This window comes from Manihot esculenta, chromosome 2, assembly GCF_001659605.2.
Source record: "Manihot esculenta cultivar AM560-2 chromosome 2, M.esculenta_v8, whole genome shotgun sequence".
NCBI classification, from domain to species: Eukaryota; Viridiplantae; Streptophyta; class Magnoliopsida; order Malpighiales; family Euphorbiaceae; genus Manihot; species Manihot esculenta.
This window is the reverse complement of record NC_035162.2, coordinates 6,422,880-6,437,476: the sequence shown is the minus strand read 5'-3', so window position 1 is coordinate 6,437,476 and position 14,597 is coordinate 6,422,880. Positions and strand designations below refer to the sequence as shown.

Below are 14,597 nucleotides of genomic sequence, written 5' to 3'. Positions count from 1 at the left end.
ACCAATTAAAAAGAGAGCAATAAAATTTTAATAAAATAGAGATAAAAAAATATTATATATTGAGCTTCAATTAAAATATTTATACAAATAAAAATAATGAAATTAATTAATATTTTTAAAATACTCTATTTATTGAAAGATAAATCAAAATAGAAGATATTTAATGGAGTTGTGAAATTACAAAACTACACTTATTTACAGATTAAAAACAAAAAAGAGATAATCCTTTTTAAGTTCCCACGATATTTATTTGACTTAGTTGTTATAGTCAACACGTTAATTAAGGGAACATACAGAAAAATTTACAAAAAAAGTTAACTAATATAAAAATATTTGTCTAAATCAAGTCAAACTAATTTATTCGGTTATGAGAAAATAAATTATAATTTTATTTTTAAATATGCGAATGATATCGCTCATATTCTAGTGATATCTTACTTATATTCTTTTAATATCGATTCATTCTGAATCAGATCAAAAAATTTAGGTTCTTATCATTTCGTATATAATTTCTTTAATTATTTTGAATTAATGATATTTCTTTTATTTTAAAAAAATATTATTTATAAATTAATATATTTATTTATAATATTTTATAAGCGTATAAATTTAACTTATAAATTAAAAAAATAAGTTGAGAGTGATTAGACTTTTATTTTAATACTTATAAACACTAAATTTATCATGTATTATTTTATTCTCATTTAATTTTAAAAATTTATTACATATTTTATTTGATATTTGTTTAATAATATTAATAATAAATATATTTATAAACTATGTCAATTTACTTTTCAGCCATTTAAAATATTTTCACGAAACACATAGATGTTAATTTTTTTTAATAAAATGCTCAAATTTTAAATACTTATAAATTTGAAATAAGTGCTTTATTTCGTAAGTTGATATTTATAAAATTATTAAATTTTAATTTTACTTTAGAAAAATAATAGAGATATAAGCTAAAATGATTATTTTATATTTTGACTAAATGATTTATTGAAATAAAATAAAATTATAAAAATAAAATAAACCTGAAAGTTTTCTTTTTTTTTTAATAAATAAACATGAACGTCTAGTGATTATAAAATCACGAAAAACACTCTTTCTCTGTACAAGTAATCTTATTGGAAGTTTGAATTTAATAATATTAATTAACTAAAACTTGTTCAAAGACGAGACAGGGCAAGAACGTTTTCATGAGTTTCAGTGATGTATCTCGGTATTTTTGTATTGACTTGATCAGATTGGCCGCTCTTTTTGTTGGAAAGCTTCTGATTCTCACTGCTACTCTTGGACACCTCAAAAGTCTGCGCCAAAGTCCTTAACTGAAATTTTTGAATTTTTCCGGTTGCGGTCTTGGGTAGCTCCGGCAAGAATTCCACCTTCTTTGGAACCATAAAGTGGGGAAGATTTTTCCGGCAGTAGGATATTATATCAGCTTCTTTAAGGTCATCTGTTTTCCCATTTGCATTCTTTTTCAGGGCCACGAATGCACAGGGAGTCTCCCCCCATAGAGGGTGTGGCATTGCCACCACAGCTGCCTCCAGGATTCTGGGATGCCTGTAAAGCACAGATTCCAATTCTACACTGCTGATATTTTCACCACCAGATATGATGACATCCTTTGATCGGTCCTTGATTTCAAGGTACCCATCTGGATGGATGACCCCAACATCCCCTGTTGCGAACCAGCCATTTTTGAATGCTTTAGAGGTGGCATTTGGATCCTTGAAGTATCCTTTCATGATGCTACTTCCTCGCAGGACAATCTCCCCTATTGTTTTTCCATCTCTGGGGACGCTAGTCATTGTCGTTAGATCTTTTACGTCAACATCAGCCAGCGTTAGAATACTGATCCCTTGCCTCGCCTTGAGTTTTGCTTGATCTTCTTGCGGGAGCTGGTTCCACTTAGCTTGCCACTCGCAAACCAAGGCTGGTCCAGTGGCTTCTGTCAGGCCATATGCATGCGTAACGTGGAATCCTAGTGGTTCAATCTTTTGGAGCAATGAGGCTGGTGGTGGTGCACCTCCGGTGAGTACTTGAACAGGAGAAGTTATTTGACGTTTCTCGTGAGGTTTAGCCTCAAGAAGGATGTTGAAAACGATTGGGGCACAGCACATGTGAGTGACTTTATGAAGAGAAATATTGCGGTACATGTCGTAAGCGGTGGTGTTGCGTAGGCATACGTTGGTTCCACCGCGTGCAGCGGTTCCCCAAGTGAAGGTCCAGCCATTGCAATGGAACATGGGAAGTGACCATAGATACACGGGCTCACTTCCCATTTCCCAGCCAAGAATAAGGCTAAGAGTGCTAAGGTAGGCACCTCTATGGCTGTAAACGACTCCTTTAGGCTCTGAGGTGGTTCCAGAAGTATAGTTCAAGGCTATAGGATCACATTCATCTTCAATGTGTTCAGGGACATAATTAGGATTACCCTTGTGGATAAGTTGTTCATACTCTAGCTCACCTAGCCTGACACCAGTGGGTGAGTCGATATCGTCAATGACAATAACCAGTGGAAAACTCGATTCAGAGGAAACACACTCCTGAGAATGATCATCCATGAGCAACCTCAGGGCCTCTCGTGCCAAAGGAACAAACTGGTAGTCGACAAAGAAGATTTTAGCTTCGGAGTGACGAAGAATGGTGGCTATGGTCTTGGCATCAAGTCTAGTATTGATAGTGTTGAGGACAGCTCCTGCCATTGGAACTGCAAAGTGCATCTCATACATAGCTGGAACATTTGGAGCCAACACAGACACCTACACAGAGCCACGCAAATATATTAGAAATTTATTTTTTCAAGCCATATGTATAAACAACTTGACAATAAAGAGATAATGAAGCACTTACAACATCGTTTTTTACAATGTTGAGAGAACGGAGAGATGAGGCGAGACGGCGACAACGGTGGTCGGTCTGTCGCCAAGTGAAACGGGTACCTTCATAAATAACAGAGGTGCGACTGGCATAAACCTGAGCAGCTCTGTTCAAGAAGGTTAAAGGGGTAAGAGGAACATAATTAGCATCACATTTTGGTAGCAAATCCATAGTTAATTAATTAAAATTTGAAGGTGATGAGAAGAGAAAGGGTATGAAGAAGAAGAAGAAGAGAAAGAAAGTATGTGTGGATGGAGGCGAAGAAGGATGAAGGAAACGAGGGAGAGAGAGAGAGGTTTAAATAGGGGAAGGAAAATTGAACAGAAAGTGTGGAACTTAAAATAGAGAAATTGCTGAGATACTACAGACTCTTGACCTTTACTCAAGATACCCAAATTGCCTTTTTTTATGGGTTTCACATTGGCAGGATGCGGGGCTGCTTGACTTAACCACTTGCTTTTATATCTTTTAAATTACAACCACCATCATTTGTTTTATCCAATTTATTTTTTTTAAGTGAAAAAGAAATTAAACTACCAATCTGTTTGTTTAATGTGGACACTGGTCTAGCTAAGGTCCCCCATACCTTTGTTTCCTCACTTCACTCTATCTCCCCTCAGATTCATCATTCACACTTTGTCTGAACTACCATATGCTATGCTGATTATTCTTTTCTTTTTCCTTTTATTGTATCATATCCTTAAATTGGATTTATAGTGTGATATTCAGCTTTTTGTGTCCGCGTCCTACATTCACGATTTATGAAAATTTAAAATTATATATAAGAGTTTGTATAAAATTATTAAATAATTTAAATTAATTATTTTAAATTAAATAAAGAGTAAATTTAAAAATTATTTAGATCAGTTTAAACCGAATTGATTCAATTAGTATAGAGTCAGAAAAATAATACATATCTAGTGGATATTTTTTATTAAATAAATATGTAAATTTCACATATTTATCAAAAAAATTTTATCTAAACACAATTTATTATCCATTTAATATATAAATAAATAATTTTTTTTAACAAAGATGGTTTTATTTTTTAATATTTTAAATACATAGTTAACCGATTTTAGATAATAATTTTTCATTTTGCATAATATTCTAAATAATTTTTAAAAACCATATACTCGCATGAATATTAAAATATACCATAATATTCATATGTTTTTCAATTTTTAATTAAAAAATTTGCAGAAAATTACTTTTAATTAATTTGTTTTTGATACGGAGGAGCAATTGTAAATGTAGAAGATTCTTGAAAGATAGAGAACTTAATTTTTTAGATATATCTTTACAGTTCTATTTTTTGTTAATATATACTTTGACTTTGTATTTTTTATACATCAGATTTAAAGACTCTGATTTTATTATAGCTCGTAACTTGATTATTTATATATTTATTTATTTCAATTTGTATTTTCTTGACTGGAATAAATAAATAAATAATTGACTTGATTATAAATGAGAAACAACCCTCATCTTATTTAATATTTTTAATTTTTTTTAGTAATTGTAATATAAAATTTACGTAATATGGAATTCTACGTAGACCAATTCTTATTATTTTGACCTATAAATGTTTTTGGATTTTTCTTGTTTAGTTCTCAATTTTTTCTTGAAAATGGGACGAGCACTTCTTGAAAAATCTATTTTGTTGAATTTTTTGAATTCAGGGTGGAAATTTTGGCACTATATTAATTTTTCTAGTTACTGGCTGAAGACTATACCAACCAGGGAAGTTACATAGAAGAAAAATGGCAATTGTAGCATGGAATAATTTTTAATTTGTTTTATTTACGAGCTCAACATTTATAAAAAATATTTATTAAATACGTATAAACCTAATTCTTTTAGAAATTAAAAGAAAGTAGAGATATTATAATTGAATAATTAAATTGAAGCAATAGTTTTTAGAAATTTTTTAAAAAAAAATATTTGGTTCAACTTATTTTCAATTATTGATTTCATAATATGATATTTTAGTATAAAAAGCAAAAAATAATAAAAGTATTTTACTTGACTCGTGTTTCTCAGTATAGACAATTTTGAGTTCAAATTGAAAATTGAAGACAAATTGGGGTCAAAGTAGGAAATAGGATAAACTTGACGTGTTGAATGAGTAAAATTTCTCATATCGAAGTATAATTAATAAAAATTGAAATTAATTAATAGAATAATTAAACAGAAATTAAAGAAGGGTTGTTAACCTATGAATTCCTTGGAAGAATTAAAAGAGAACTAACGTAGAAGTTTAGTTGAAATTTCTAAACAAAGAACTTTCCCTTTCAACAACTTTTCCTTCATGAGAAAACGAAGAAAAAAGAAGATAAGCAAAAGCAGTTTATTTCCTTTTTTTTCTTTTTTGAAAAAAAAGGTCAACATTTCCCTCTTTGCTTGGCTTTCTCATCAAGTCTACTGTTTCAAATTTCCCTCACTTAAAAATAAATAAATAACTTCTTAATAATAATCATAATAATATATGCTAAATTTTATTAGATATTTATTTTTAATCAGAAAAAGGAATTTATCGATATAAAAAAGAATTCAAATGACAAAAAAAAAAAGTAGTTAAACGACAGGAATTCAACGTTCAAATAACCAGTACAACCAAAAAATGAGAATCTAAATACAGGCCTAAGATCCGGTAGAAGAAGAAGATAGCATTAAAGAAGTGTGTTATTGGCCACGAAATTAAAGTTGTGGAGGTGAAATCAATATGGAACCTTCTCATCGTACAATTCTAACTAATTTTCAAAATATATAAATTTTTTTAATAGATTTATAGTACGTTTTAGAATGATATCTATTATGAAATTAGAACAAAAAATATCTGTTTGATTTTTCAATAATGTTGATTCTGAAAATATAGTGAAGGGGCCATTGATTATACAATCGATTCCTGCTTATTTGAAAGAAGATATAAGTTAATATTTAATGGAGGTTTACCAGTTATTATGAGTTTTCGGAATCGCAACAACGAAATTAGTTTTGAAATCTTATTCAAATTTTATCTTGTAAAAACTCTTTTCCGTGGTTTTGTTCGGAAAATTTTAATGATTTATATTCGAAAGATGAGAAAGAAGGAGAAGCATATTTATCAAATTATCTTATGCATGGTTTAGACAGACACTTCAAAAGTATTTTTATCAAATTATCTTATATAGGAATTTAATTTTGTATGATTGTATATCTCTGTTAGACTTTAAAACTGATATTTCTGTTAGATAAATTCGTCGTAATACTATTTTATCTACTCATATTTTGATTAGAAAATTTATTAGATATATTGAGATTATATTTATTTTTATTTGATGAAATTTTATTAATACAATAAATAATTTTGTTAATAAAAAAAAAAAAATAAATCAAATACATGGAAAAGGCAGGTATTCCATTCCAGTCAATTGCGAGTACTTGTTAACCAAGCCAGCGAGTGGTGGCTTTCCAATGAAGCTAGTGAGCCTAACCAAGATATATGTGGTTTCCAAGTCATTTCGAGAGGACCATAACCAAGATATATTTTGTGTGGTTTGAATTTGTACTGATCGTGGAAAACATGGACACGACTCCACACTCTGCATGTTTTCTCATTTTCTTCCCTGTGTGTGTCTTAGGTTGTCACATGTGCACAGACGTTCTATTCTAATGAAAAGATTTATTAAATTCAATTAATTTAAAATTTTAATTTAATTTTTTATTTTAAATAATTTTTATTTTTAAAAATTTCAATTAATTTAATTTAATTTAATTTTAATTCATAAAAAATTAATAAAATCAAATCAAATTAATTAATGAGTAATAATATATTATTTTTTATTATATAAATTGATTAAATTATAATTACAATTAAAATATAAAAAAAATTATTAAAAAGTTTAATTATCAATTCAAACCGAAACAATTAAATTATATTAATTTAATTTTTCAAATTCGATTAATTTAATTTTTATAAATATTAAAAATTTTAATTTTTAAATTATTAATATATGTGTCTATTGACGTCTAGTTAATATTATATAATTATTTCAACAAATTTTATGTTTTTGTCTGATGTAATAATAAATAAATAAATAAATAAATACATTCGGATGAGCAACAGAATATCTTTTTTTTTTCTCTGGTATTTATTTTTTGAGAAGACAAGATCCTAATGTTTGGAGTCGTATTCAATGTTTTACTTTGAAATAAATTAATCTATAAAATATCATATTATGTATTTTAATTAAAAAAAATTATATCCGGTATTATATAAAAATTTATTAGTTAATTTTAAAAAAATATATTAATATATTTTTAAAATTATAAAAAATTTATTAATTATAGTCCTTTATTTATTATAAAAAAATTAAAATATTTTCAATACAAAAATATGAATTAATAAATATTTTTATAAAAACAAGAGGTTTTTATATCAGCATAATTAAATAATAAAATATTTTAAATTAATTATATGGCGTATTTTTTACTCCATATATGTATATATAATACTAAAATTCAATGTTCCGAACATTCAATAATTTTATACTTATCAATTATCAATATAAAAACTGATATCATTATCGGTCAAAATAATTTAAAAAATATTAAAGTAAATATGATAATTTTGAAAATTAAATTTACAATTATTGCGTATTTTTAAAAAATATATTTTTCATAATATTTGAAGTATTAAAAAATTAGATAATAGAGTAAATTTCATTTTAATTTTTTAAATTTTGGGGTGATGTTTAATTTTATTTAAAATCTAAATATTTTAATAATAAATATAAAATCCCTTGCCTTTACCACTTCCGTTCTTTTTGCACCCATCCAAACGCCCCCTAACAACCATTAGATTTTTTTTATTTTGAAAAGAACCATTTGATTTGTTTAAATAATAATAAGAGTAATAAAGCCAACCCAACTCCTGAATCAATAATCACCGAAAGAAGCAGCCTGCAGCCGGCAGCCGGCAGCCATACCCCACCTTTCTACACTACAGCCGAAGATCCCCAACGGAAAATATTTAGCAAAAGCCCAAAAGCATGGAAATGACTTAAACTTTTGAACATCTAGACAAGTAAAAGAGAAGAATGATTTCATATTTTTGACCTAAAACAATTGTATATTTTCCATCAACTTTCCATTCTGCTTAATTTGCACTAAGAATGGATTTTCTTCAAACAAAAAAAAGGGAAATTCCAGTCTTTGTGAAGAAATTTGCTTTCAGTTGTTGTCCCTATGGAAAGAAATTTGCTTTCAGTTGATGTGAAGACTTGCCAACAAAACAATATATATTTCCTTCTTATTTAATAACTTCTTTTTGTTATTAATTTACTTTTATTATAATTTGAATTCAAAATTTTACACTCCCATAAATAACTTCAATATAATTAATAAATATATTTTACTCTTAAAATTATTCACTAATATTCAATAAATAAATTATTTTGGAGTCTTCTAAAAAATATAAGATTATAATGTGAATTTAATAGAAAAAAGAAATCAAACTAATAGACTTAATTAAATAGTTATGTCTTTTTAATTGTGGATTGATTTGAATAATTTACCATTTATCTAATTTTTATAGATTTTTTTTGTTAGTTAATCAATAAATAACTATTTAATATCTAATTATATATTATAATTCTAATTTTATATTCTCTTCCTTAATTTTTGTGTTGGTTTGAATGTAATATTAATTAAAATTTTATATATTTCTATTATTATTGTAACGACCCGAAAATCGGACCGCTACCGGCGCTAGGATTTAGGTCGACTTAAGGTCGTCGGGACCCGTAGCAAGCCTGCTATACTCTCCGTGCACCTGTAAAATCCCATACATGATCATACATTTTCTGTAAAACATAAAATTGATGCTCTGAACCAAGTCTCAACATGTGCATGCACTATCTCTGTACTATAAAACCCCTTACTAGAGCTTGCTCTAGACGGGTTCAACTCATACTCTGTTAAGCCTGGTTTTCACATACTGAGAAAAACATTCAAAGCACATAAATAGACCATGTATACAAAAAGGATTTACAACATGGGTCAAGCACAATATTCTACACTATACAATACTAAACCAATTCTTTACAATAGTACATGTCCACACTATGCTATTACAAAATTCTTTACTCTTCCTGTACCCTGCTGACTTCCCTCTGACTCGGATCCTGCAAGACTGGGGTTAAAGGAGAGGGATGAGCTATACTAGCCCAGTGAGTAGAACAAATAAAACATGTAAATAAAACATGCTCACATGGAATGCATCACATCACAAGTAAATCACCCATCTCAGACGGACAGATTCAAAATTCCCTCTGTTCTGTGCCCGGCCCGCGAATGAGCTACTCAGGACTTCTCTACGCACCCTATGGTGCTCTGTGCCCGGCCCTCTTAGGGCTCCTCAGGATTTTACTCGGAGGGCTAGTGAATCCAAAACTATGTCCGATCCGTACAAGCATAGAATAATGCAATGCGTCACATTAGTGTAGGCTAGTGCACTCACCCTATGACATATCATGATGCATGAAACATGCTCAAAACATTTAATTTCTCACTTTAAAACATGAAGTTTAGTTCCACTCACCTCTGGCTGACTCTGAGCTGACTCTGACTACTCTGAAGCAGTGCTCACTGCTGCTCTCTTCGGTTCCTCTGGTCCGTTCCTATACAGGTGGACTCAAATGAGGGACCAAACTAGCTCAAGAACAACTCTAAAATACTCCCTAAAACCCCCCCCCCCCACAAAACAGCCTAAAAGAATCAAGAAAAATATGCAAAAGAAGGCTGGACATGGCACTTTCGGCGGCAGGTTCGGCGGCCGAAAGTCTCTTCCAGAGCCGAACCCTAAGCCCTTTCGGCGGCACTTCGGCTGTCGAAAGTTCTCTCCAGAGACGAAAGTCCCTAACCTTCGGCGGCACCTTCGGTGGCCGAAACTGTAATACCCGGCTAGATTCCGGCATCGGAATCTCTACCTTCCGGCGGAATTTTCGTTGGAATCTAGAGTTTCTGTAGATGCCAGAGGCGTCTAGAGGGGTAAAATGTGTTTTCTAAAATGTTTTCAGATGATTTCATGGTTTTAAATGAAAAAGAATTGAGTTTTGAAAAGAAAAGACCAAGGAGGCATTTGCCAGGTTCGGCCGCCGAAAGTGAAGTTCGGCCGCCGAACATGGAAAGGCTTCGGGAGCGCCTTTGGCCCCCGAAAGTCTTGTTTGAACGAGCCAAGGTTCGGCCGCCGAAAGTCAAGTTCGGCCGCCGAACCTGCATGAGTTTAGGGGGGCACGTTAGGCCGCCGAAGGAGGTTTAGCTGGCCGCCTATAAAAGGCCCTCAGATCGGAAATGGGCGAGTTTTCTCCCCATTCTCGAGCTCAGGTGAGTTTTTGTCCTCCTTTAGCCGTTTTCATCTTTTCCTTCATCCCCTTCATGTTTTCATGAGTTTCATTCTTGGTTTTGAAGAGTTTTAAGCTTGGATCAAGGATTTGGAGCTTGGAGACCCCGGAGCTAGTTTCCTCCACATCTCCAAGGTTCGGGTCACACCAACCCTCGATCTCCAAGAGGTTAGTGTAGATCTTTGCTTTTCCTTATGTTTAATGAAGTTTTAAGTAAGTTTTATAGAGTTTGATGGTAGAGTATGGGTAGATATGCATGTTAGGATTTATGTGGGTTTTATGCCCAATGTATGTTTATGTGAATGTATTGTTGAGGTTTTAAGTTAGTTTATGCCCCTTTATGCATGTGGGAGTGAGTATGCATGTTTGGGAGAGAGTATGTAAGGATTTGGGGTGTTTTGAGTTTGGTTTTTTGGCTTGGCAGAATCGGACCTGTCGTCCAGAGGGGACCAGGTTCGGCCGCCGAAAGGAGTTTCGGCCGCCGAACCTGCATGGGAGGCAGTCTTTCGGCTGCCGAACGTGCCCCCGAAGGAAGGACTTTCGTTTCTGTCCAGGGGTTTCGGCCGCCGAACCTGCCGCCGAACTTACCCGAGTTTCGTCTCTGGAAGGGACTTTCGGCCGCCGAAGGTGCCGCCGAAAGTGCCCTGTCCAGCCGTTCCTTGGGTGTTTTCTATGCATGTTTTAGTGATGTTTTAGAGGGTTTTTGGGGAGTTGTTTATGAGTTGTTTAGAGTGTGTTGGCACCTCATTCGAGTCCACCTGTGTAGGATCGGACCCGAGGGACCGAGGAGGCCAGTAGTGCTAGCAATTGCAGAGTCAGTCAGCGTCTGCCAGGAGGTGAGTAGAACTAACTTAATCTTTTATTTTAATAAAAATCAAATGCCTAAAGCATGCTCATGCATCATGTTTATATGTAATAGGATGATTGCACTAGTTTCACGAATGTGACGCATTGCATAAATTGCTGTGTATATGTTGATTGAGGAGGTTCGGACCAAGGCGACTTCAATAGCCCATATCTGTCATTGAGTCTTGGGTGAGTCCTTCGAGAGCCGGACAAGTACATGTAGGAAAGTCCTGGTGAGCTCTCTGTGGACTAGGCACCCTGTCATGTATGTGAAAGTCCTGTGTGAGCTCCTTTGGGGGAGCCGGGCACCGACAGAGGGATTTTTGAGGTCATGTCTGATCCTTGAGAGTAAAGGATGCTAGCAAAAAAGGAACTCTCTAAAAACAGTCCGTGGGGAATAGCATGAGCCCCGAGACGGATCAGAGACAGTTATGTGATTTCTTTGTGTTATGACGCATTTCATGAGAGCATGTAATTAATGAACTGTTTTCTATGTTTCTACTCACTGGGCTTTTTAGCTCATCCCTTTCCCCTAATTCCAGTTTTGCAGGTCAGAGGTTTTCAGGAAGACGTCAGGGTAAAGTTATGCTTATGTAATAGAGCAGAGGTTATGCCTTTGTAATAGTATTAGCTTAGTACTGTTAGTATGGACATGATGTAATGTAATTGAGTTGTTGTAATGTAAAGTAAATTTGGAGTTATGTTTATGGATTAGTACTGTGCTTGGCCCTGAGACTTGGTTTGTCCCTGTTTAATACATGATGTATGTTATGCTAGAGGTTCAGTTGTGTTTGAACTAATCTTGTGGCATGTGCTGTTTACCACGTTATGGTAACTTGATGAGGACCCTAGAGGAGGTCTTATGTTTGTGGTTTGATGCATGCACAGGTTAGGTTCTAGTTCTTTGGATGTGACTCCGGCTTGATGTATGTTATGTTGACCCAGCTAGAGTTATGATGAGGACTCTGGAAAGGGTTTCTTTATGTTTTCAGTTATGTTGCATACAGGACAAGCTCGGTTTATACATCATATGTTTCAGTTTTTATGTTAAAGTTTTGATCATGTATGGGATTTGACCAGGTGATAGGATGTATGTTTGGCTTGCTACGGGTCCCGGCGGCCTTAAGCCGATCTGGATCCTAGCGCCGGTGGCGGTTCGGGCCGTTACGGAGGGGTATCGGTTTCCGGGCTGTTACAGAAACCCTCCTCCAGAGCCGAAAGTCTAAACTTTCGGGGGCAAGCTTGGGCAAGCTTAGGCAGCCGAAACCACCTCCTTAACATGTTCGGCGGTCGAACCCTCTTTCGGCGGCCGAAACTAGATTCTCCAGTAAGGCAGAAACTTGTTCTGCTTCATGCAAACGTACCCAACCTCACTCAAACATGCAAACCACAACTTCACAACTTGCATATACTCAAGTATAGGCACAAAGGGGTCCAAAACTAACTTAAAACCCCAACAAACAACACAACTAAACACATAAGCATGCTTTGACCACAAATCAACCAAACCTCAACTTACCCTAAACATGCATCTCTACCCAAACACTTCATAAAACCTTCATAAAACATGAAAAGAAGTTCAGGATCTTCACTTACCTCTTACAAACAAGAAGATAAACGATCCCAACATGGAGATATGGAGAAACTCTCCCTCAAAGTCTCCAACTTTAAAACTTTGGTTAATTTGCTCAAAAGCTTCAAAACAACATAAAACTCATCAAAACTTTGCAAGATTTGAAGAAAATATGAAAATCACCCAAGGAAGATCATGGTCTCACCTCTGTCTGTGAATGGAAAGAAAATCTTATACATTCACCGACCTAGGGCCTTTTATAGGTGGCTGGCCAGATCACCTTCGGCGGCCTAACGTGAAATCAAAACTCATGCATGTTCGGCGGCCGAAACTCACCTTCGGCGGCCGAACCTCGCATTTCTTCCTTGACTCTTTTCTTTCAAGAACTCATTTCCTTTTACACTTAAACCATTAACACATACTAAAATTTTTTAGAAAAACATATCTACTACCCTTTTAGAGGGTTCCGACATCCGAAATGCCACCGGAAAGTAGCATTCCGATGTCGGACTCTAGCCGGGTATTACAATTATTATTAGAAATATTTTTTATTTTTTAAAAATTAAAATTAATTATATTTTTACATTTGCAGTATATTTTATAAACACATTATTTTATTTTTTTTCTAATTATTTTAGATATAATAATTTTTTAATTTCTATAAAATTAAAATTAATTATATTTCTAAAAATTTAAAATAATATATATAAATTATTTTATTTTTTAATTTCTGTAAAATTAAAATTACAATCCCGTCTTTAAAAAAATTAAAATAATATGCAGAAATTATTATTTTTTAATTTGTATAAAATTAAAATTAGCCACATTTATAGAAAAAAAGAGTTAAATTAATGTGAAAAATTATTTTACATTTTAATTTATGTGAAATTAAAATTAATCATATTTCTGAAAAAGTTATAACAATATGCAGAAATTATTTTGAATTTTTTATTTAATTTTTCATTTTTAAAAAATTAAAATTATAAATTTTATTTTGAAGTTAACTTTTTATTAGTTTGAAATATTTAGAAGTATATAATTTATAAAATTAATTAAATATTTTTTATTTTTTTATTATTTTGAAATGTAATATTTAAATTTAATTTATTTATTTATTTTAATTTTTGTAATAATTTCTAATTTATATTTTTTAGTTATATTTTTATTATTTTAGTAAATTTGCTGTTCAATATGAATAAATAATTTTTTTATTATATTTCATAATTAGTATAATATTAATTAAATAAAATTTATTTTAATAATTAATAAATATGAGACTATGATTAACCAATATTAAATTGCATTGGTTATGGTTGGGTTTGGAACTAATTTACTCTAAACCAACCAAAAAAACTCCTAAGTCGGCCCACCAATTCATGAAAAGGGGAAAGTAGAGGTTGGTCCGATTAGCCGACAGAGAGAAGAGAGAGAGGATGAAGATCTTCGGGAAGTATGTATTTCCAAGGCAAATAGCACTGATGGCTTCTGGGTGAGTTACGATTATTATACTTTTTGGATTGGATGTTTTCTCGTCAAGCTTTCTTTTCTTTTCTTTTCTTTTCTTTTCTTTTCTTTCCTTTTCCTTTGTGTGTGTTGATAAATTGGGAATGATTGATTGATTGATAGATAGAGTGGTACTATAAACAGGGTTCTGTTCTTGGCTTCAACAACATATGAGAGCAATTTTTCAAATCATGTATAATATAAAAAATATTTTTAAAATCATGCAGGATCCGAAAATATTTTCGGATCCTGTGTGTCAACGCTGATAGTTCGCCAGTCATACTGGCGAACATTCTTGTTCGGCACTTATGTTGCCGAAGAATGGAAAGTTCGGCACCATGGGTGCCGAACTACGCTTGTTCGGCAATATGAGTGCCGAACAAGCCTCATTTGTGCCACCGAAGCAA

General features: G+C 32.4%; 1 protein-coding gene across 1 annotated transcript; it reads right to left on the bottom strand.

The window, feature by feature from the left end:
- Positions 1 to 1,029: 1,029 nt before the first annotated feature.
- LOC110607773 (trans-cinnamate:CoA ligase, peroxisomal) lies at positions 1,030 to 3,167 on the bottom strand. The gene is made up of 2 exons (XM_021746943.2): positions 2,857 to 3,167; positions 1,030 to 2,765 (listed from the first exon to the last, which is right to left on the bottom strand). The coding sequence occupies exons 1-2, from the start codon at positions 3,052 to 3,054 to the stop codon at positions 1,170 to 1,172; spliced, it is 1,794 nt and encodes a 597-aa protein (XP_021602635.1). The 5' UTR covers positions 3,055 to 3,167; the 3' UTR covers positions 1,030 to 1,169.
- Between the last annotated feature and the right edge of the window lie 11,430 nt (positions 3,168 to 14,597).